At 46.9% G+C, this 25,117-nt stretch overlaps 1 protein-coding gene and 1 non-coding gene across 3 annotated transcripts; one reads left to right on the forward strand and one right to left on the reverse strand.

Moving 5' to 3' along the window:
- Window positions 1–1,786: 1,786 nt before the first annotated feature.
- LOC129841799 (ras-related protein Rab-11A-like) lies at window positions 1,787–20,386 on the reverse strand. 2 transcript variants are annotated; one of them, XR_008757370.1, is made up of 6 exons: window positions 20,173–20,386; window positions 13,945–14,140; window positions 11,816–12,009; window positions 10,553–10,633; window positions 5,513–6,453; window positions 1,787–5,460 (listed from the first exon to the last, which is right to left on the reverse strand). XR_008757370.1 is itself a non-coding variant. In XM_055910019.1 (5 exons), the coding sequence occupies exons 1-5, from the start codon at window positions 20,210–20,212 to the stop codon at window positions 6,317–6,319; spliced, it is 648 nt and encodes a 215-aa protein (XP_055765994.1). In that variant the 5' UTR covers window positions 20,213–20,386; the 3' UTR covers window positions 1,787–6,316. The 2 variants fall into 2 exon arrangements, 1 of the variants encoding a protein (XP_055765994.1); XM_055910019.1 differs by having other exon boundaries at window positions 1,787–6,453.
- A 201-nt stretch (window positions 20,387–20,587) lies between these two features.
- On the forward strand, window positions 20,588–20,659 carry trnaq-cug (transfer RNA glutamine (anticodon CUG)). Its single transcript has one exon. It is a non-coding gene; the product is annotated as a tRNA-Gln (tRNA).
- The last annotated feature ends 4,458 nt before the right edge of the window (window positions 20,660–25,117 follow it).

Genomic DNA, 25,117 nt, shown 5'->3' on the forward strand with positions numbered 1-25,117 from the left:
CAGTTTCAACTGTTTCTGCCTGCGGTTACGAAACCCCTACCTGTCCCAGACCTGCTGTTTTCAACTCTTAATGATCGGCTATGAAAAGCCAACTTAGATTTATTCCAGATTATTATTTGACCATGCTTGTCATTTATGAACATTTTGAAAATCTTGGCTCTCTCTAATTTTCTCCTTCTCTCTTTCTCTCGGAGGACCTGAGCCCTAGGACCATACGTCGGGACTACCGGCCGTGGTGACTCCTTGCTGCCCCCAGTCCGCCTGGCCTTGCTGCTATTCCAGTTTCAACTCTTCTGCCTGCGGTTATGGAACCCCTACCTGTCCCAGACCTGCTGTTTTCAACTCTTAATGATCGGCTATGAAAAGCCAACTGAGATTTATTCCTGATTATTATTTGACCATGCTTGTCATTTATGAACATTTTGAAAATCTTGGCTCTCTCTAATTTTCTCCTTCTCTCTTTCTTTCTCTCGGAGGACCTGGGCCCTAGGACCATGCGTCGGGACTGCCGCCCGTGGTGACTCCTTGCTGTCCCCAGTCCGCCTGGCCTTGCTGCTATTCCAGTTTCAGCTGTTCTGCCTGCGGTTATGGAACCGCCACCTGTCCCAGACCTGTTGTTTTTCAACTCTTAATGATCAGCTATGAAAAGCCAACTGAAAATTATTCATGATTATTATTTGACCATGCTTGTCACTTATGAACATTTTTGAACATCTTGGCATAGTTCTGTTATAATCTCCACCCGGCACAGCCAGAAGAGGACTGGCCACCCCTCATAGCCTGGTTCCTCTCTAGGTTTCTTCCTAGGTTTTGGCCTTTCTAGGGAGTTTTTCCTAGCCACCGTGCTTCTACACCTGCATTCTAGCTGTTTGGGGTTTTAGGCTGGGTTTCTGTACAGCACTTCGAGATATTATCTGATGTACGAAGGGCTATATAAAATAAAATTGATTGATTGATATTGCTGTTACATTGCACAATCTTCAATGTTAAGTCATAATTATGCAAAATTCTGGCAAATTAATTACGGTCTTTGTTAGGAAGAAACACAGTTCGCAACGAGCCAGGCGGCCCAAACTGCTGCATAAACCCTGACTCTGTATACTTCTGTATATTGATTTTAATAAAGGCATTGATGTTTATGGCTAGGTACATTGGTGCAACGAATGCGCTTTTGTTAAATCATCACCCGTTTGGCAAAGTTGAAGTAGGCTGTGATTCGATGATAAATTAACAGGCAGCGCATTGATTATATGCAACGCAGGACAAGCTAGTTAAACTAGTAATATCATCAACCATGTGTAGTTAACCAGTGATTAATTAAGTGAAGATTGATTGTTTATTATAAGAAAAGTTTAATGCTAGCTAGCAACTTACCTTGGCTCCTTGCTGCACTCACGTAACACGTGGTCAAGCCGGCCACGCAGGTTCTTCATGGATTGCAATGTAATCGGCGTCCCAAAAAAAGGCTGATTACCGATTGTTATGAAAACTTGAAAGATTGGCCCTAATTAAATCGTCCGTGCCGATTGGTCGACTCCCCACTCCAAGTTTACGTCAGTATGATGCTCATTATATCCATATTTAGGCATAAAGGCGTGTCCACCTCCATTTCTCACATAATGAATTTTACCGACACAAAAAAAAAAGATCCCACGATGTCGAACAAACAAATGATCTGTCAGCATTTCTAAAATTGTACTGACACCACCTGTTTCCATCACAGATGTGGTGAATTTTTTTTTATATAAATACGGTATGACTTTACTGCATACAAACTGAATGGACCTTTTAACTCCGAGGTAAGTTTATTTATTAATTGTAATTAGTGGACACACAGAGAGAACAGTTTAATTATAAAAACAAAAAAAAATAAGAAATAACAAACAACAACAAAAAAATCACAGTACAGCATGAATGAAAAAAATAAACACAGTGGTGCTGAGGAATAAATATGAAAGATCATTGACATAATTAAATCACACAACAGCAATAGTTACGGGGACTACATAGACCCGAGCAAAGCTAGCCTGCTCCAAAGTAGTGTATTACATAGAGAATAGGATGCCCTTTGTGACACAGCATTCTGTAACCCTGCCAGACACACACAGGGACTAGTGTTCCAACTGGCACCCTATCCACTAATAAAAAAAAAGTGCACTACTTTCAACCCCTATGGAAAAAGGGTGCCATTTGACCACTACAGGGTAGTGTTCAGCAGGCCACACCACACCACACGTTTTCCAACAGGAAAATATACATTAGTGTTTGTTATTGGACTACTAGTCATGGTAGTCTCTCCCGGTTTCAGTCAGTTTTCTTCTGTTAGGTGCCTAATGAACACACCCCAGGTCATCACAGATAAAAGGCTGCTGCAGTCATTCCCGGGACAGGTAGTGGTGTCAGGGGCCTAAACATTCAGGTCGTTCGTGTTACAGCGCACCGCCAGTCACGGTGGTCCATAATAGCATATCAATATATATAGCATGCTAATTCATTATCATGGAAGCAGTGCAGACTCATTTGTAGCGATCTACATTTGATAGATTGGTTGTTTTAAATTCAGTGCAAAACAGACACTATTTTATGTGAAGTGGGTTATTAATGACGTTAATCTGGTTTAAATCCAGACACTGGGTTATTAATGACGTTAATCTGGTTTAAATCCAGACACTGGGTTGTTAATGACGTTAATCTGGTTTAAATCCAGACACTGGGTTGTTAATGACGTTAATCTGGTTTAAATCCAGACACTGGGTTATTAATGACGTTAATCTGGTTTAAATCCAGACACTGGGTTGTTAATGACGTTAATCTGGTTTAAATCCAGACAGTGGGTTATTAATGACGTTAATCTGGTTTAAATCCAGACAGTGGGTTATTAATTATGTTAATCTGGTCTGACTCCAGACACTGGGTAATTAATGACGTTAATCTGGTCTGACTCCAGACACTGGGTAATTAATGACGTTAATCTGGTCTGACTCCAGACAGTGGGTTATTAATGACGTTAATCTGGTCTGACTCCAGACACTGGGTAATTAATGACGTTAATCTGGTCTGACTCCAGACACTGGCTCCTACCCACACTACTATTACCCTGTAGACCAGTCTTGCTGTAGGCCGTGGTAAATGGTGTGATCTGCTTGACACGAGTTGCTTGGAGGGAACTGCAGCGGTCCTTGGCTACATGCCAACCACCCTAATCACACGTATATTTTTTAAGGGTAGGAACCCTGTCCTGTCCACTAGAGATAGGTGAGCTGGGCTTGAAGAGAAGGGGAGGTGGCATCTGAAAAAACTATCGACAGACCAACCAACAAGTCATTCTACAATAAAGGCACTGAATCAAGTCACTACTCAGTACTCAAAGCATTAGGCACTGAAACAAGTCACTACTCTCTCTCTTTCTGCTAACCCTGCTAACCCTGCTAACCATGCTAACCCTGCTAACCATGCTAACCCTGCTAACCCTGCTAACCATGCTAACCCTGCTAACCATGCTAACCCTGCTAACCCTGCTAACCCTGCTAACCCTGCTAACCATGTCTTAGGGTTAGCAGAAAGCAGGGTTGGGTTCAACTCCATTTCAATATCAGTCAATTCAGAAAGTAAACCAAATTCCAATTCCACATTTTCCTCATTGAAAAGCAAAAAAAGAGACTAGGAATTGGAATTGAAATCTCAGTTAACTTCCTAGAATTGACGCCAACCCTTACTAGACCAACGCTCTAACCACTAGGCTACCCTGCCGCCCCTGGCAAAAAGCATGGTTAAAACAAAACTGTCTAATGATTCAGTCTGAACAGACACTGTGTTAGGGAGCATTATAGCATTACAACCACTGATCCCTAGCCTATCACCATTAGCATTATAGCATTACTAGCACTGATCCCTAGCCTATCACCATTAGCATTATAGCATTACTACCACTGATCTCTAGCCTATCACCGTTAGCATTATAGCATTACTAGCACTGATCCCTAGCCTATCACCATTAGCATTATAGCATTACTACCACTGATCCCTAGTCTATCACCATTAGCATTATAGCATTACTAGCACTGATCCCTAGTCTATCACCGTTAGCATTATAGCATTACTAGCACAGCGAGGGGACATTGTCTAGTTACGCAGCACACCACCAGGCTCCCAAATGGTCCCTTAAGCTATTCCTTTTATAGTGCACTACTACTGGTTAGGGTAAGGGCTCTGGTTAATAGTAGTGCACTATATTAGGGAACAGGGAGCCATTTGGGATTCACAACAGTCAGCCAGGGTAATGAGAGTACCGTGCAGTCAATTTGAAGCTTTACAGGTGAACAAAACAAACCTCACATTATTTAATAAAATAACACCTAAAAACAAAAAAAACAGTAAAATCATATATTAAGACATGTCTGTGAAGATTCGTCCAGCGTTTGTCTGATTATTAAAACGTTGCTATATAATAATATAAAAGACGGCAGAAAGAAAAAGCTGTGTAGTCCTGACCGGGGGATCCTTAAGGAACCAACAGGCTCAGACACAGCTGTGTAGTCCTGACGGGGGATCCTTAAGGAACCAACAGGCTCAGACACAGCTGTATAGTCCTGACGGGGGATCCTTAAGGAACCAACAGGCTCAGACACAGCTGTATAGTCCTGACGGGGGATCCTTAAGGAACCAACAGGCTCAGACACAGCTGTCTAGTCCTGACTGGGGAACCTTAAGGAACCAACGAGCTCAGACAGCTGTATAGTCCTGACTGGGGGATCCTTAAGGAACCAACGAGCTCAGACACAGCTGTATAGTCCTGACGGGGGATCCTTAAGGAACCAACAGGCTCAGACACAGCTGTGTAGTCCTGACGGGGGATCCTTAAGGAACCAACAGGCTCAGACACAGCTGTATAGTCCTGACTGGGGATCCTTAAGGAACCAACAGGCTCAGACACAGCTGTATAGTCCTGACGGGGGGATCCTTAAGGAACCACCAGGCTCAGACACAGCTGTATAGTCCTGACAGGGGATCCTTAAGGAACCAACAGGCTCAGACACAGCTGTATAGTCCTGACGGGGGATCCTTAAGGAACCAACAGGCTCAGACACAGCTGTATAGTCCTGACGGGGGATCCTTAAGGAACCAACGGGCTCAGACACAGCTGTATAGTCCTGACGGGGGATCCTTAAGGAACCAACAGGCTCAGACACAGCTGTATAGTCCTGACTGGGGATCCTTAAGGAACCACCGAGCTCAGACACAGCTGTATAGTCCTGACGGGGGATCCTTAAGGAACCAACAGGCTCAGACACAGCTGTATAGTCCTGACTGGGGATCCTTAAGGAACCACCGAGCTCAGACACAGCTGTATAGTCCTGACGGGGGATCCTTAAGGAACCAACAGGCTCAGACACAGCTGTATAGTCCTGACGGGGGATCCTTAAGGAACCAACAGGCTCAGACACAGCTGTATAGTCCTGACTGGGGATCCTTAAGGAACCAACGAGATCAGACACAGCTGTATAGTCCTGACTGGGGGATCCTTAAGGAACCAACAGGCTCAGACACAGCTGCACCCTAATTATACACCCTTTTATCAAAGTGTTCACTTGCACACTTCCCATCATGGATTTAGGCTTAACAACGGTGGAAAGAAACTCCCTTCTGCCAATAATTACAATCTAATGCTTTTAAATCCATGACATGGAGTGTGCAAGACAAGTGCACACTTTGGAGGCAGCCTCAACTCTGCAGTATAGATCCTAGAGCCTGGCCACGCGGCTGTGTCTCAGTCTAGAGCCCGGCCACGCGGCTGTGTCTCAGTCTAGAGCCCGGCCACGCGGCTGTGTCTCAGTCTAGAGCCTGGCCACGCGGCTGTGTCTCAGTCTAGAGCCTGGCCACGCAGCTGTGTCTCAGTCTAGAGCCTGGCCACGCAGCTGTGTCTCAGTCTAGAGCCTGGCCACGCAGCTGTGTCTCAGACTAGAGCCTGGCCACGCAGCTGTGTCTCAGACTAGAGCCTGGCCACGCGGCTGTGTCTCAGACTAGAGCCTGGCCACGCGGCTGTGTCTCAGTCTAGAGCCTGGCCACGCAGCTGTGTCTCAGTCTAGAGCCTGGCCACGCAGCTGTGTCTCAGACTAGAGCCTGGCCACGCAGCTGTGTCTCAGACTAGAGCCTGGCCACGCGGCTGTGTCTCAGTCTAGAGCCTGGCCACGCAGCTGTGTCTCAGTCTAGAGTCTGGCCACGCAGCTGTGTTTCAGACAGACAGGACCAAAGCAGTCTTTTAGAAGGGGGTTTGGGGTCGGGGGTCAGGGGGTAGCAGGTGGTACTGGCGATGCTGTTAGATGCTCTGACAACATTGCATCTTTGGTTTATTCTCCGTCGGCTGCACCTGGATGTTGACCACGTTGTTGCTAGGCGACATGTTGTTGTCTTGCCGGTCTGACATCTGTTTCTGAGACACGATGCGATAGATTTCTGCAAGGAGGGAGGGGGGATGTGGAAGAAGGGAGAGAGAGAGACGGACAGAGAGAGAGAGAGAGACGGACAGAGAGAGAGAGAGAGACGGACAGAGAGAGAGAGAGAGAGACGGACAGAGAGAGAGAGAGAGAGACGGACAGAGAGAGAGAGAGAGAGACGGACAGAGAGAGAGAGAGAGACGGACAGAGAGAGAGAGAGAGACGGACAGAGAGAGAGAGAGAGAGACGGACAGAGAGAGAGAGAGAGAGACGGACAGAGAGAGAGAGAGAGAGACGGACAGGAGGGAGAGAGAGACGGACAGGAGGGAGAGAGAGACGGACAGGAGGGAGAGAGAGACGGACAGGAGGGAGAGAGAGACGGCCAGGAGGGAGAGAGAGACGGACAGAGAGAGAGAGAGAGAGAGAGACGGACAGAGAGAGAGAGAGAGAGAGAGACGGACAGAGAGAGAGAGAGAGAGAGAGACGGACAGAGAGAGAGAGAGAGAGAGAGACGGACAGAGAGAGAGAGAGAGAGAGAGACGGACAGGAGGGAGAGAGAGAGAGAGACGGACAGGAGGGAGAGAGAGACGGACAGGAGGGAGAGAGAGACGGACAGGAGGGAGAGAGAGACGGACAGGAGGGAGAGAGAGACGGACAGGAGGGAGAGAGAGACGGACAGGAGGGAGAGAGAGACGGACAGGAGGGAGAGAGAGACGGACAGGAGGGAGAGAGAGACGGACAGGAGGGAGAGAGAGACGGACAGGAGGGAGAGAGAGACGGACAGGAGGGAGAGAGAGACGGACAGGAGGGAGAGAGAGACGGACAGGAGGGAGAGAGAGACGGACAGGAGGGAGAGAGAGACGGACAGGAGGGAGAGAGAGACGGACAGGAGGGAGAGAGAGACGGACAGGAGGGAGAGAGAGACGGACAGGAGGGAGAGAGAGACGGACAGGAGGGAGAGAGAGACGGACAGGAGGGAGAGAGAGACGGACAGGAGGGAGAGAGAGACGGACAGGAGGGAGAGAGAGACGGACAGGAGGGAGAGAGAGACGGACAGGAGGGAGAGAGAGACGGACAGGAGGGAGAGAGAGACGGACAGGAGGGAGAGAGAGACGGACAGGAGGGAGAGAGAGACGGACAGGAGGGAGAGAGAGACGGACAGGAGGGAGAGAGAGACGGACAGAGAGAGAGAGAGAGACGGACAGAGAGAGAGAGAGAGACGGACAGAGAGAGAGAGAGAGACGGACAGAGAGAGAGAGAGAGACGGACAGAGAGAGAGAGAGAGACGGACAGAGAGAGAGAGAGAGACGGACAGAGAGAGAGAGAGAGACGGACAGGAGGGAGAGAGAGACGGACAGGAGGGAGAGAGAGACGGACAGGAGGGAGAGAGAGACGGACAGGAGGGAGAGAGAGACGGACAGGAGGGAGAGAGAGACGGACAGAGAGAGAGAGAGAGACGGACAGAGAGAGAGAGAGAGAGACGGACAGGAGGGAGAGAGAGACGGACAGGAGGGAGAGAGAGACGGACAGAGAGAGAGAGAGAGACGGACAGAGAGAGAGAGAGAGACGGACAGAGAGAGAGAGAGAGACGGACAGGAGGGAGAGAGAGACGGACAGGAGGGAGAGAGAGACGGACAGGAGGGAGGGAGAGACAGGAGGGAGGGAGAGACAGGAGGGAGGGAGAGACAGGAGGGAGGGAGAGACAGGAGGGAGGGAGAGACAGGAGAGAGGGACAGGAGGGAGAGAGAGACAGGAGAGAGGGACAGGAGGGAGAGAGAGAGAGGGACAGGAGGGAGAGAGAGAGGGACAGGAGGGAGAGAGAGACGGACAGAGAGAGAGAGAGAGACGGACAGAGAGAGAGAGAGAGACGGACAGAGAGAGAGAGAGAGACGGACAGGAGGGAGAGAGAGACGGACAGGAGGGAGAGAGAGACGGACAGGAGGGAGAGAGAGACGGACAGGAGGGAGAGAGAGACGGACAGGAGGGAGAGAGAGACGGACAGGAGGGAGAGAGAGACAGGAGGGAGGGAGAGACAGGAGGGAGGGAGAGACAGGAGGGAGGGAGAGACAGGAGGGAGGGAGAGACAGGAGAGAGGGACAGGAGGGAGAGAGAGACAGGAGAGAGGGACAGGAGGGAGAGAGAGAGAGGGACAGGAGGGAGAGAGAGAGAGGGACAGGAGGGAGAGAGAGAGAGGGACAGGAGGGAGAGAGAGAGAGGGACAGGAGGGAGAGAGAGAGAGGGACAGGAGGGAGAGAGAGAGAGGGACAGGAGGGAGAGAGAGAGAGGGACAGGAGGGAGAGAGAGAGAGGGACAGGAGGGAGAGAGAGAGAGGGACAGGAGGGAGAGAGAGAGAGGGACAGGAGGGAGAGAGAGAGAGGGACAGGAGGGAGAGAGAGAGAGGGACAGGAGGGAGAGAGAGAGAGGGACAGGAGGGAGGGACAGGAGGGAGAGAGAGGGGGAGAGAGAGGGGGAGAGAGAGGGGGAGAGAGAGGGGGAGAGAGAGGGGGAGAGAGAGGGGGAGAGAGACAGGAGGGAGAGAGACAGGAGGGAGAGAGACAGGAGGGAGAGAGACAGGAGGGAGAGAGACAGGAGGGAGAGAGACAGGAGGGAGAGAGAGGGGGAGAGAGAGAGACGGACAGGAGGGAGAGAGGGGGAGAGAGATTACCATGTTACTGCAGTACTTGACTCCCAGTTTAAACAGGAAATGATCTAGCACAATCACCAGATAGAGCCGGATAGCATTCCCTTTGAAACATTGGGTGGCCACAGGCATGGCAGGGGCCACAGGAAGGGAGATGATCACCAGCAGAGCAGTGGCCCGAGGCTCCTATTCAGAGCAGTGGCCCGAGGCTCCTATTCAGAGCAGTGGACCGAGGCTCCTATTCAGAGCAGTGGAACGAGGCTCCTATTCAGAGCAGTGGCCCGAGGCTCCTATTCAGAGCAGTGGACCGAGGCCCCTATTCAGAGCAGTGGACCGAGGCCTCTATTCAGAGCAGTGGAACGAGGCTCCTATTCAGAGCAGTGGCCCGAGGCTCCTATTCAGAGCAGTGGACCGAGGCCTCTATTCAGAGCAGTGGAACGAGGCTCCTATTCAGAGCAGTGGACCGAGGCTCCTATTCAGAGCAGTGGCCCGAGGCCCCTATTCAGAGCAGTGGCCCGAGGCTCCTATTCAGAGCAGTGGACCGAGGCTCCTATTCAGAGCAGTGGACCGAGGCTCCTATTCAGAGCAGTGGCCCGAGGCAATTCAGGAAGCCCACCTGGTCCTCAGTTGTGATTAGGTATTCAGGAAGCCCACCTGGTCCTCAGTTGTGATTAGGTATTCAGGAAGCCCACCTGGTCCTCAGTTGTGATTAGGTATTCAGGAAGCCCACCTGGTCCTCAGTTGTGATTAGGTATTCAGGAAGCCCACCTGGTCCTCAGTTGTGATTAGGTATTCAGGAAGCCCACCTGGTCCTCAGTTGTGATTAGGTATTCAGGAAGCCCACCTGGTCCTCAGTTGTGATTAGGTATTCAGGAAGCCCACCTGGTCCTCAGTTGTGATTAGGTATTCAGGAAGCCCACCTGGTCCTCAGTTGTGATTAGGTATTCAGGAAGCCCACCTGGTCCTCAGTTGTGATTAGGTATTCAGGAAGCCCACCTGGTCCTCAGTTGTGATTAGGTATTCAGGAAGCCCACCTGGTCCTCAGTTGTGATTAGGTATTCAGGAAGCCCACCTGGTCCTCAGTTGTGATTAGGTATTCAGGAAGCCCACCTGGTCCTCAGTTGTGATTAGGTATTCAGGAAGCCCACCTGGTCCTCAGTTGTGATTAGGTATTCAGGAAGCCCACCTGGTCCTCAGTTGTGATTAGGTATTCAGGAAGCCCACCTGGTCCTCAGTTGTGATTAGGTATTCAGGAAGCTCATCTGGTCCTCAGTTGTGATTAGGTATTCAGGAAGCGCATCTGTCCCCTGACGCGGCGGAGATGATCACCCTAACACACAACTACTGGTCTCCTCTCTCATTCTCTGGCCTGTGTTAAACCCTGTGCCATGATACATTATAGCCCATTTAAAATATAATGACTGTATTAAATCTTATAGAAATCAGTCAATGCACAGACAGACAGAGGACCACTCACCAGTCAGAATGGTCTGGAAGGATGTCTCCACGTTAGTAGAATCCAGGGCTGAAGTCTCCAGGAAAGACAAGCCGTTCTTCTCTGAGGAACAGAGGGAAACGGTAAACCATGTCAATCACTACTGTGTTAAGGTCTCCCCAGCGACGCCACGGAGACGTTTACCCGGCGACGCCACAGAGACGTCTCCCCCGCGACGCCACAGAGACGTCTCCCAGTGACATGATACCCGATCCCTGACAGCCAGACCCCCGATCCCTGACAGCCAGACCCCCGATCCCTGACAGCCAGACCCCCGATCCCTGACAGCCAGACCCCCGATCCCTGACAGCCACTCACGAGAAAGGAAAAGGTGAACGCCACTACTCCTAGGCCTCCTTATGTGGGAGTTGGGAGGCATGGTTGGTACTAGCCTGATACCAGACCGGCACAAATACATCTGAAACCAGACCAGGTTGGTTCTGTCCTGACCTGCACAAATACATCTGAAACCAGACCAGGTTGGTTCTGAACTGACCTGAACAAATACATCTGAAACCAGACCAGGTTGGTTCTGAAACCAGACCAGGTTGGTTCTGTACTGACCTGAACAAATACATCAGAAACCAGACCAGGTTGGTTCTGAAACCAGACCAGGTTGGTTCTGAACTGACCTCCACAAATATATCAAACCCGACCAGGTTGGTTTGGAACTGACCTGAACAAATACATCAGAAACCAGACCAGGTTGGTTCTGAAACCAGACCAGGTTGGATCTGAACTGACCTGAACAAATACATCTGAAACCAGACCAGGTTGGTTCTGAAACCAGACCAGGTTGGTTCTGAACTGACGTGAACAAATACATCAGAAACCAGACCAGGTTGGTTCTGAAACCAGACCAGGTTGGATCTGAAACCAGACCAGGTTGGATCTGAACTGACCTGAACAAATACATCTGAAACCAGACCAGGTTGGTTCTGAAACCAGACCAGGTTGGATCTGAAACCAGACCAGGTTGGATCTGAACTGACCTGAACAAATACATCTGAAACCAGACCAGGTTGGTTCTGAAACCAGACCAGGTTGGTTCTGAACTGTTCTTCTACACCTGCATTGCTTGCTGTTTGGGGTTTTAGGCTGGGTTTCTGTACAGCACTTCGAGATATTAGCTGATGTACGAAGGGCTATATAAAATAAACTTGATTGATTGATTGACCTCCCCAAATACATCTGAAACCAGACCAGGTTGGTTCTGAAACCAGACCAGGTTGGTTCTGTACTGACCCGCGAACGCCCGTGCCCCGTCGGTGGGCACAGCCCTGAGGTGACGCAGGTCACTCTTGTTGCCGACCAGCATAATAACGATGTTGGTGTCAGCATGGTCTCTCAGCTCCTTCAGCCAACGCTCCACGCTTTCATAGGTCAGGTGCTTGGCGATGTCATAGACCAGAAGAGCCCCCACGGCGCCGCGGTAATACCTGTGGACCAGAGGACACAGCTCAAATCAAATTCGATTGGTCACATACATCTAGCAGTTAGGAGCAAACAAACGTGCCATGCTTTCTAGAAGAGCTGTTCATTTTGATGGTCAGTTACATGTGATAGAATCATAGAATGTGTAATACCTGACGACATAGATCAGTGTTTTATAACTTAACCCTCTCTATGTTAGGTAGACTGGTTCATTCTGATACTACGTTATTAAATTACTACGTTAAAATACTACATTATTAAATTACCACATTAATAAAACACTACATTATTAAATACTGATCTATGTTAGGTAGACTGGTTCATTCTGATACTACGTTATTAAAATACTACGTTATTAAAATACTACATTATTAAAATACTACGATACTAAAATACTACGTTATTAAAATACTACGTTATTAAAATACTGATCTATGTTAGGTAGACTGGTTCATTCTGATACAATGTTATTAAAATACTACGTTATTAAAATACTACATTATTAAAACACTACATTATTAAAACACTACATTATTAAAATACTACATTATTAAAATACTGATCTATGTTAGGTAGACTGGTTCATTCTGAAACTACGTTATTAAAATACTACATTATTAAAATACTACGTTATTAAAATACTACGTTATTAAAATACTACGTTATTAAAATACTACATTATTAAAATACTACATTATTAAAATACTACATTATTAAAATACTACGTTATTAAAATACTGAGGATGGTCAGGGGGCCGGAACATAATTATCAATCATTTGTAGACTGCAAATTGACCGCAAGAAGCCGAAAAACGGATAAAACATCTGACTAAAACATAATCATTTCAAACCTTCCTTACATTTGTACATGATCACATACTGTATGTCTATCTATTATACATGGGATTACTTTGGAACAGATTAACAAAATGTAATACAATTGTGGTGGTTTTACAGTATTTTATGTCCAAAAATAACCCTGGTGTATGTACTGTGACTGTGTAAATGATGTACAGTATGTACAGTACCAGACAAAAGTTTGGACACACCTACACACTACAGCTATCAGATTAGAGCCATAAGGGAGACTAGACATCTACCACTATCAGATTAGAGCCATAAGGGAGACTAGACATCTACCACCCTACTACCACTATCAGATTAGAGCCATAAGGGAGACTAGACATCTACCACTATCAGATTAGAGCCATAAGGGAGACTAGACATCTACCACCCTACTACCACTATCAGATTAGAGCTATAAAGGAGACTAGACATCTACCACCCCACTACCACTATCAGATTAGAGCCATAAGGGAGACTAGACATCTACCACTATCAGATTAGAGCCATAAGGGAGACTAGACATCTACCACTATCAGATTAGAGCCATAAGGGAGAATAGACATCTACCACTATCAGATTAGAGCCATAAGGGAGACTAGACATCTACCACTATCAGATTAGAGCCATAAGGGAGAATAGACATCTACCACTATCAGATTAGATCCATAAGGGAGTCTAGACATCTACCACCCCACTACCACTATCAGATTAGAGCCATAAAGTAGACTAGACATCTACCACCCCACTACCACTATCAGATTAGAGCCATAAGGGAGACTAGACATCTACCACCCCACTACCACTATCAGATTAGATCCATAAGGGAGACTAGACATCTACCACCCCACTACCACTATCAGATTAGAGCCATAAGGGAGACTAGACATCTACCACCCCACTACCACTATCAGATTAGAGCCATAGGGGAGACTAGACATCTATCAGATTAGGCTAAACTGTTTTAACATTTCAATCAGAGACTGATGCTTAACACAGAATCATTAAATCCCTAGAATGTATATATATATATATATGTGTGTATGTGTGGTGTGTGTGTGTGTGTGTGTGTGTGCACCATCACCAGAGAGACTCACGCTGATGTAATAGCCCGGTATCTCTCCTGGCCAGCTGTGTCCCAGATCTGAGCCTTCACGGTCTTCCCATCCACCTGGATACTGCGGGTGGCAAACTCCACCCCAATGGTGCTCTTACTCTCCAGGTTAAACTCATTCCGGGTGAAACGAGACAACAGGTTACTCTTCCCCACACCAGAGTCTCCTATCAACACCACTGGGCCAGAGAGAGAGAGAGAGAGAGAGAGACAGGTTAGAGACAGGTTAGACCTCACAGTGAAATGCTGAATACAACAGGTGTAGTAGACCTTACAGTGAAATGCTGAATACAACAGGTGTAGTAGACCTTACAGTGAAATGCTGAATACAACAGGTGTAGTAGACCTTACAGTGAAATGCTGAATACAACAGGTGTAGTAGACCTTACAGTGAAATGCTGAATACAACAGGTGTAGTAGACCTTACAGTGAAATGCTGAATACAACAGGTGTAGTAGACCTTACAGTGAAATGCTGAATACAACAGGTGTAGTAGACCTTACAGTGAAATGCTGAATACAACAGGTGTAGTAGACCTTACAGTGAAATGCTGAATACAACAGGTGTAGTAGACCTTACAGTGAAATGCTGAATACAACAGGTGTAGTAGACCTTACAGTGAAATGCTGAATACAACAGGTGTAGTAGACCTTACAGTGAAATGCTGAATACAACAGGTGTAGTAGACCTTACAGTGAAATGCTGAATACAACAGGTGTAGTAGACCTTACAGTGAAATGCTGAATACAACAGGTGTAGTAGACCTTACAGTGAAATGCTGAATACAACAGGTGTAGTAGACCTTACAGTGAAATGCTGAATACAACAGGTGTAGTAGACCTTACAGTGAAATGCTGAATACAACAGGTGTAGTAGACGTCACAGTGAAATGCTGAATACAACAGGTGTAGTAGACGTCACAGTGAAATGCTGAATACAACAGGTGTAGTAGACGTCACAGTGAAATGCTGAATACAACAGGTGTAGTAGACGTCACAGTGAAATGCTGAATACAACAGGTGTAGTAGACGTCACAGTGAAATGCTGAATACAACAGGTGTAGTAGACCTCACAGTGAAATGCTGAATACAACAGGTGTAGTAGACCTCACAGTGAAATGCTGAATACAACAGGTGTAGTAGACCTCACAGTGAAATGCTGAATACAACAGGTGTAGTAGACCTCACAGTGAAATGCTGAATACAACAGGTGTAGTAGACCTCACAGTGAAATGCTGAATACAACAGGTGTAGTAGACCTCACAGTGAAATGCTGAATACAACAGGTGTAGTAGACCTCACAGTGAAATGCTGAATACAACAGGTGTAGTAGACCTCACAGTGAAATGCTGAATACAACAGGTGTAGTAGACCTCACAGTGAAATGCTGAATACAACAGGTGTAGTAGACCTCACAGTGAAATGCTGAATACAACAGGTGTAGTAGACCTTACAGTGAAAACCAACAATGTCATTTTGAGATGAGTGTTAAAGTATTTACTCAAATAAAACTGAAGTAAAAAATAAATAAAGCAACAACTTTATTAATCCACTCAGGCACAATCATTGATAGATTACAAATATCAATGTCCTCTATATATACACACAGTAGCAGTCAACAGTTTGGACACACCTACTCATTCCAGGGATTTCTTTATTTGCACTATTTTCTACATTGTAGAACAATAGTGAAGATGCATATTACACAACCTCCAGGCGGCTTAGTGCAACTATCACTTGTTCTTCAACAGCACACTGACCCAACACACCTCCAGGCTGTGTAAGGGCTATTTGACCAAGAAGGAGAGTGCTGCATCAGATGACCTGGCCTCCACAATCACCTGACCTCAACCCAATTGAGATGGTTTGGCATGAGTTGGACCGCAGAGTGAAGGAAAAGCAGTATATGTGGGAACTCCTTCAAGACTCTTGGAAAAGCATTCCAGGTAAAGCTGGTTGAGAGAATGCCAAGAGTGTGTCAAGCTGTCATCAAGGCACAGGGTGGCTACTTTGAAGAATCTAAAATATATTTGATTTGTTTAACACTTTTTGGGTTACTACATGATTCCATGTGTTATTTCATAGTTTTGATGTCTTCACTAGTATTCTACAATGTAGAAAATAGTCAAAAATAAAGAAAAACCCTGGAATGAGTAGGTGTGTCCAAACTTGACTGGTACTGTACATACAGGCAGTACACAAACATGCGTTACAATCCACCCCATTAAACACACACAAAAACAATCCACCCCATTAAACACACACAAAAACAATCCACCCCATTAAACACACACAAAAACAATCCACCCCATTAAACACACACAAAAACAATCCACCCCGTTAAACACACACAAAAACAATCCACCCCGTTAAACACACACAAAAACAATCCACCCCGTTAAACACACACAAAAACAATCCACCCCGTTAAACACACACAAAAACAATCCACCCCGTTAAACACACACAGAAACAATCCACCCCGTTGAACACACACAGAAACAATCCACCCCGTTGAACACACACAGAAACAATCCACCCCGTTGAACACACACAGAAACAATCCACCCCGTTGAACACACACAGAAACAATCCACCCCGTTGAACACACACAGAAACAATCCACCCCGTTGAACACACACAGAAACAATCCACCCCGTTAAACACACACAGAAACAATCCACCCCGTTAAAACACACAGAAACAATCCACCCCGTTAAAACACAGAAACAATCCACCCCGTTAAAACACAGAAACAATCCACCCCGTTAAAACACACAGAAACAATCCACCCCGTTAAAACACACAGAAACAATCCACCCCGTTAAAACACACAGAAACAATCCACCCCGTTAAAACACACAGAAACAATCCACCCCGTTAAAACACACAGAAACAATCCACCCCGTTAAAACACACAGAAACAATCCACCCCGTTAAAACACACAGAAACAATCCACCCCGTTAAAACACACAGAAACAATCCACCCCGTTAAAACACACAGAAACAATCCACCCCGTTAAAACACACAGAAACAATCCACCCCATTATAAACACACAGAAACAATCCACCCCATTATAAACACACAGAAACAATCCACCCCATTTAAACACACAGAAACCCCATTAAACACACAGAAACAATCCACCCCATTTAAAACACACAGAAACAATCCACCCCATTAAAACACACAGAAACAATGTGCTATGTGAAGATTGTCATCGTATGCTGACTGCTACCAAGCAGGCTCCATACATTATGATGTAGAACAGGAAGCAAAATAGGCTCCATACATTATGATGTAGAACAGGAAGCAGAATAGGCTCTATGCATTATGATGTAGAACAGGAAGCAGAATAGGCTCTATTCATTATGATGTAAAACAGGAAGCAGAATAGGCTCCATACATTATGATGTAAAACAGGAAGCAGAATAGGCTCTATGCATTATGATGTAGAACAGGAAGCAGAATAGGCTCCATACATTATGATGTAGAACAGGAAGCAGAATAGGCTCTATGCATTATGATGTAGAACAGGAAGCAGAATAGGCTCCATACATTATAATGTAGAACAGGAAGCAGAATAGGCTCTATGCATTATGATGTAGAACAGGAAGCAGAATAGGCTCTATACATTATGATGTAGAACAGGAAGCAGAATAGGCTCTATGCATTATGATGTAGAACAGGAAGCAGAATAGGCTCTATGCATTATGAGGTAGAACAGTAAGCAGAATAGGCTCTATGCATTATGATGTAGAACAGGAAGCAGAATAGGCTCCATACATTATGATGTAAAACAGGAAGCAGAATAGGCTCCATACATTATGATGTAGAACAGTAAGCAGAATAGGCTCTATGCATTATGATGTAGAACAGGAAGCAGAATAGGCTCTATGCATTATGATGTAGAACAGGAAGCAGAATAGGCTCCATACATTATGATGTAAAACAGGAAGCAGAATAGGCTCTATGCATTATGATGTAGAACAGGAAGCAGAATAGGCTCTATGCATTATGATGTAGAACAGGAAGCAGAATAGGCTCTATGCATTATGATGTAAAACAGGAAGCAGAATAGGCTCTATGCATTATGATGTAAAACAGGAAGCAGAATAGGCTCTATGCATTATACTACTTCCCACATTCTTATAACGTTCGGTCATGGAATGTGCATCAGGGCTCTAGGAAGCTCTTCTTCTACAGTGTTTAGAGGTCCTCAGATCCAGACCTGGGCTAATGTAATGTCATCGTTAGTTTATAGTTATCAGCAGTAGAACAGTCAGTGAACTGAGGTCTAACTCTGTTAGCACGTCACCATGTGTCTTAAGGGCAGTTCTATTGTTCCTGTTCTCAACAATGACCAACAATGTTCACACACTGGCTCCAGCCAGTTATAGGACACCCTAAAGCACTAAAGTCTCGAGGCTAATTCAAATTGTAGAACAGTGGCCCACACACGCAACAAGTCAATGAGAGATGCATGCTGATACCCATCATGAGCCTTGATGAATAAGGTGTGTTTGTTGTAGAGGTCGACTGATTAGGATTTTTCAACGCCGATACCGATTATTGGAGGACCAAAAAAAGTAGATTCCGATTAAATCGGCCGTTTTTTATATATATTTGTAATAAGGACAATTACAACAATACTGAATGAACACTTTTATTTTAACTTAATTTAATACATAAATAAAATCAATTTAGCCTCAAATAAATAATGAAACATGTTCAATTTGGTTTAAATAATGCAAAAACAAAGTGTTGGAGAAGAAAGTAAAAGTGCAATATGTGCCATGTAAGAAAGCTAACGTTTCAGTTCCTTGCTCAGAACATGAGAACATATGAAAGCTGGTGGTTCCTTTTAACATGAGTCTTCAATATTCCCAGTTAAGAAGTTTTAGGTTGTAGTTATTATAGGAATTATAGGACTATTTCTCTCTATACCATTTGTATTTCATATACCTTTGACTATTGGATGTTCTAATAGGTACTTTAGTATTGCCAGCCTAATCTCGGGAGTTGATAGGCTTGAAGTCATAAACAGCGCTATGCTTCAAGCTGCACTTGCGTAACAGGTAGTCGGCCTGCCACACAGGTTCCTCATGGATTGCAATGTAATCGGAGTCCAAAAAAGGCCGAATACCGATTATTATATAAACTTGAAATCGGACCTAATCGGTCGACCTCTAGTTTGTTGGGCTATATGTGTGGTATATCGGTCATCATGAGCTTTGCTGAATAAGGTGTGTCTGTTGGACTATATGTGTGGTATACCGGTCATACAGAAGTGAGTCATAGGTACACAGCCTGTGGCTACATTCGCAGTTCCATCGTTTGCGACTACTGACACGCATTCCTCTGTGCTTGACATCTCAACTGTTTATAACATGCGCTGACTAGACATGGACTAAGGCCTAGCCTATATTCCAGGTTAAAACGCCATAAAATAAGGTCTACAATTCAGTGGTATGACATTCCCGTGCTTGAGATCATAAATGCTGAATTGAAATGCTGAGAGTCACATTCCTCCAGTGAGGTAAGGCCATGGTCCATGGCCCTAGTAATTACTCCACAATGGGAAGAATCCATTTTATCATGTCACGATGATAATGTTGTTGTGTTTTAAGCAACGGTCTTTCACAAGTACGATATAGTAGATATCTAGCTACCTAAAGCGGTATTTTGTAGATATGTCTAATGTAAGAAAACATTTAAATGAATGACATCACATAACGTTATTAAAAAGGTAGCTGGAGCAACTAGCTATGGTTTCAGTAACTAAGTTGTGGTCATTTGAACAAGTCGCTGGTTATCTAGCTAGCTGCTGAGGATGTTTAGCTATCTGGTTATTTCCTGACGGTACCGCACAGAAATTGAGGAATTTAGTTAGCTAGCTAGCCGACAAAATGATCAGCAGCTGTATGTTAGCATTATTAAGGAATATCAAAATTATAGCCTCGTATTGTACGCCTGTTTCATTACAATATGTTTTATACAATCATATCCAGACGCACTCATTTTAGTTCATAAGATATCAAGCTGACGTTAACTTTGCTGCGAAATGTGTAGCTAGCTAATTTATCTAGCGGCTAACTAGATTAGTATCGAGCGCTACCAAAGCCTGGCGACCACTAGTACTAGCTAGCTCGTATGAAACCAAGATGAAGTTACATTTTATGGACAGGTAACGTTTGGCCTAGATGTACCTTTGAACAAGTAATCATACTCGTCATCTCTGTTCCCCATCCTGAATCAAAATGAAGGCGAGGTTTCGTTTCCAATTGGCACCGTCCCTTTTATTCTTTCCTTCCTTCCTCGGTCCTATCCCGCCTGGTACTGCAATGCACTGTCTTTAACGGTATCTGCTGCACCTCGAACCTAGTCCGTTTTAACAAGCTAGTTAGCATCCAACCGCTATATAAAACGCCCACTTCCGGATCGAGCTTTTGGTATTTGATAACACGTCTCACTTTCTTTGATGTTAAATGAAATACATCTATTGAATACATTTATATATTATGGCAAAGTTGTTTTTTTCATGACAGCCAACTAATCAATGACAATGGGAGAAGTAATCTGTTTAATACATACTAATATGTTATCGATCCAAGGTTTCTACACGGTTCTATGGTGTAATGGTTAGCACTCAGGACTCTGAATCCTGCGATCCGAGTTCAAATCTCGGTAGGACCTATGTTTTTTTGAGTTTCTTAGCTGTGACTCAAAACAGTGGCAGACTTCTTGATTATAGGGAGTAGATGGAATTTTCAGTTTAAAAGAGGCCCTCTGCAGTTGCTACATCCATTTATTTGTGGATTTATGAATTAATATGTACCCATTGATTCTTGAATAATCTAAATGGCTCATGCATTGTTTTATGCCGCGTTCAAGTGATAGTCTGAACTAGGAAACTCGGAAATGTGCGACATGCTAACTGTTAGAGTTATACACGAGCCGCGTTTAACAAATACACTACATGACCAAAAGTATGTGGTCACCTGCTCATCGAACATCTCATTCCAAAAATCATGGGCATTAATGTGTAGTTGGTCCCGCCTTTGCTGCTATAACAGCCTCCACTCTTCAGGGAAGGCTTTCCACTAGATGCTGGAACATTGTTGCAGGGACATTGCTTCCAATCAGCCACAAGAGCATGAGTGAAGTTGGGCACTGATGTTGGGCGATTAGGCCTGGCTTGCAGTCACCGTTCCAATTCATCCCAAAGGTGTTCGATGGGGATGAGGTCAGTGCTCTGCAGACCAATCAAATTCTTCATCCAGCGCAAGACCATTATTCCTCCTCTACCAAACTTTACAGTTGGCCCTATGCATTCTGACAGGTAGCGTTCTCCTGGCATCTGCCAAACCCAGATTAGTCCGTCGGACTGCTAGATGGTGAAGCGTGATTCATCACTCCAGAGAACGCGTTTCCACTACTCCAGAGTCCACTGGCGGCGAGCTTTACACCACTCCAGCCTACGCTTGGCATTGCGCATGGTGATCTTAGGCTTGTGTGCTGCTGCTCGGCCATGGAAACCCATTTCATGAAGCTCCGGACGAACAGTTATTGTGCAGAAGTTGCTTCCAGAGGCAGTTTGGAACTCGGTAGTGAGTGTTGCAACCGAGGACAGAAGACTTTACGCGCTACATGCTTCAGCACTCGGCGGTCTCGTTCTGTGAGCTTGTGTGGTCTACCACTTCGAGGCTGAGCCGTTGTTACTCCTAGACGTTTCCACTTCACTATAACAGCACTTACAGTTAAATGGGGAAGCTCTAGCAGGGCAGACGTTTATGGTCATGTTGCATCTCTGTGTAGGAGGGTGATTCCCCGATGTGTGCAAGAGGTCATGGGATAGAGGATTGTGTAGTTTCAGTGGATAAAGTTGTGTGTGTCTGTAGGGGAGCTCATGTTACTGGGGATCGGAAGTGTTCGGTGAGAGAGAGGCAGGTTGAGGTGGCCAGGTGTGTCGTATGCAGAGGCAGTGAAGAAAGTGGAGGAGGATGGGTCAAGGGTGAGGTGATCCTCAGTTTGTGCTTACTGGGGTGTAGCCTACCTTTCCCATCCATGTGGTAGGCCCATCCATGTGGTAGGCCCATCCATGTGGTAGGCCCATCCATGTGGTAGGCCCATCCATCCATGTGGTAGATCCATCCATGTGGTAGTGTGGTAGGCCCATCCATGTGGTAGACCCATCCATGTGGTAGACCCATCCATGTGGTAGGCCCATCCATGTGGTAGGCCCATCCATGTGGTAGACCCATCCATGTGGTAGACCCATCCATGTGGTAGGCCCATCCATGTGGTAGACCCATCCATGTGGTAGACCCATCCATGTGGTAGACCCATCCATGTGGTAGACCCATCCATGTGGTAGGCCCATCCATGTGGTAGGCCCATCAATGTGGTAGTGTGGTAGGCCCATCCATGTGGTAGGCCCATCCATGTGGTAGGCCCATCCATGTGGTAGGCCCATCCATGTGGTAGTGGTAGGCCCATCCATGTGGTAGGCCCATCCATGTGGTAGGCCCATCCATGTGGTAGGACCATCCATGTGGTAGGCCCATCCATGTGGTAGACCCATCCATGTGGTAGGCCCATCCATGTGGTAGGCCCATCCATGTGGTAGGCCCATCCATGTGGTAGGCCCATCCATGTGGTAGGACCATCCATGTGGTAGAACCATGCATGTGGTAGACCCATCCATGTGGTAGACCCATCCATGTGGTAGGCCCATCCATGTGGTAGGCCCATCCATGTGGTAGACCCATCCATGTGGTAGGCCCATCCATGTGGTAGGCCCATCCATGTGGTAGGCCCATCCATGTGGTAGACCCATCCATGTGGTAGGCCCATCCATGTGGTAGGCCCATCCATGTGGTAGGACCATCCATGTGGTAGGCTCATCCATGTGGTAGGCCCATCCATGTGGTAGTGTGGTAGGCCCATCCATGTGGTAGGCCCATCCATGTGGTAGACCCATCCATGTGGTAGGCCCATCCATGTGGTAGTGTGGTAGGCCCATCCATGTGGTAGGCCCATCCATGTGGTAGTGTGGTAGGCCCATCCATGTGGTAGGCCCATCCATGTGGTAGTGTGGTAGACCCATCCATGTGGTAGGCCCATCCATGTGGTAGTGTGGTAGGCCCATCCATGTGGTAGACCCATCCATGTGGTAGACCCATCCATGTGGTAGGCCCATCCATGTGGTAGGCCCATCCATGTGGTAGGACCATCCATGTGGTAGGCTCATCCATGTGGTAGGCCCATCCATGTGCTAGGCCCATCCATGTGGTAGGCCCATCCATGTGGTAGACCCATCCATGTGGTAGACCCATCCATGTGGTAGGCCCATCCATGTGGTAGACCATGTGGTAGACCCATCCATGTGGTAGGCCCATCCATGTGGTAGACCCATCCATGTGGTAGACCCATCCATGTGGTAGACCCATCCATGTGGTAGGCCCATCCATGTGGTAGGCCCATCCATGTGGTAGGACCATCGATGTGGTAGGCCCATCCATGTGGTAGGACCATCCATGTGGTAGGACCATCCATGTGGTAGGCACATCCATGTGGTAGGCCCATCCATGTGGTAGACCCATCCATGTGGTAGACCCATCCACGTGGTAGGCCCATCCACGTGGTAGACCCATCCTTGTGGTAGGACCATGTGGTAGGCCCATCCATGTGGTAGACCCATCCATGTGGTAGACCCATCCATGTGGTAGACCCATCCATGTGGTAGGCCCATCCATGTGGTAGACCCATCCATGTGGTAGACCCATCCATGTGGTAATCCCATCCATGTGGTAGACCCATCCATGTGGTATCCCCATCCACGTGGTAGACCCATCCATGTGGTAGGACCATGTGGTAGGCCCATCCATGTGGTAGACCCATCCATGTGGTAGACCCATCCATGTGGTAGACCCATCCATGTGGTAGATCCATCCATGTGGTAGACCCATCCATGTGGTAGACCCATCCATGTGGTAGGCCCATCCATGTGGTAGGCCCATCCATGTGGTAGGCCCATCCATGTGGTAGGCCCATCCATGTGGTAGTGGTAGACCCATCCATGTGGTAGGCCCATCCATGTGGTAGTGGTAGACCCATCCATGTGGTAGGTCCATCCATGTGGTAGACCCATCCATGTGTTAGGCCCATCCATGTGGTAGGCCCATCCATGTGGTAGGCCCATCCATGTGGTAGGCTCATCCATGTGGTAGGCCCATCCATGTGGTAGACCCATCCATGTGGTAGACCCATCCATGTGGTAGGACCATCCATGTGGTAGGCCCATCCATGTGGTAGGCCCATCCATGTGGTAGACCATGTGGTAGACCCATCCATGTGGTAGGCCCATCCATGTGGTAGGCCCATCCATGTGGTAGGCCCATCCATGTGGTAGACCCATCCATGTGGTAGACCCATCCATGTGGTAGACCCATCCATGTGGTAGGCCCATCCATGTGGTAGGCCCATCCATGTGGTAGGCCCATCCATGTGGTAGGCCCATCCATGTGGTAGGCCCATCCATGTGGTTGACCCATCCATGTGGTAGACCCATCCATGTGGTAGACCCATCCATGTGGTAGACCCATCCATGTGGTAGGCCCATCCATGTGGTAGTGGTAGGCCCATCCATGTGGTAGACCCATCCTAGTGGTAGACCCATCCATGTGGTAGACCCATCCATGTGGTAGGACCATGTGGTAGGCCCATCCATGTGGTAGACCCATCCATGTGGTAGACCCATCCATGTGGTAGGCCCATCCATGTGGTAGGCCCATCCATGTGGTAGGCCCATCCGTGTGGTAGACCATGTGGTAGACCCATCCATGTGGTAGGCCCATCCATGTGGTAGGCCCATCCATGTGGTAGACCCATCCATGTGGTAGACCCATCCATGTGGTAGACCCATCCATGTGGTAGGCCCATCCATGTGGTAGGCCCATCCATGTGGTAGACCCATCCATGTGGTAGGCCCATCCATGTGGTAGGCCCATCCATGTGGTAGACCCATCCATGTGGTAGGCCCATCCATGTGGTTGACCCATCCATGTGGTAGACCCATCCATGTGGTAGACCCATCCATGTGGTAGGCCCATCCATGTGGTAGTGGTAGGCCCATCCATGTGGTAGACCCAT

The sequence above is a fragment of the Salvelinus fontinalis genome, unplaced genomic scaffold, assembly GCF_029448725.1.
Source record: "Salvelinus fontinalis isolate EN_2023a unplaced genomic scaffold, ASM2944872v1 scaffold_0001, whole genome shotgun sequence".
Lineage (NCBI taxonomy): Eukaryota > Metazoa > Chordata > Actinopteri > Salmoniformes > Salmonidae > Salvelinus > Salvelinus fontinalis.

Bases quoted from the DNA above. Each gene is read 5' to 3' on its own strand.
- LOC129841799 (XM_055910019.1), bottom strand. From the start codon at position 20,212: ATGGGGAACAGAGATGACGAGTATGATTACTTGTTCAAAG. The intron at 10,634-11,815 runs GTCAGTACAGAA...TCTGTTCCTCAG, and splicing joins CGGGGCACGGGCGTTCGCGG to AGAAGAACGGCTTGTCTTTC. The intron at 6,454-10,552 runs GTGAGTGGTCCT...CCCTCCTTGCAG, and splicing joins CTTCCAGACCATTCTGACTG to AAATCTATCGCATCGTGTCT.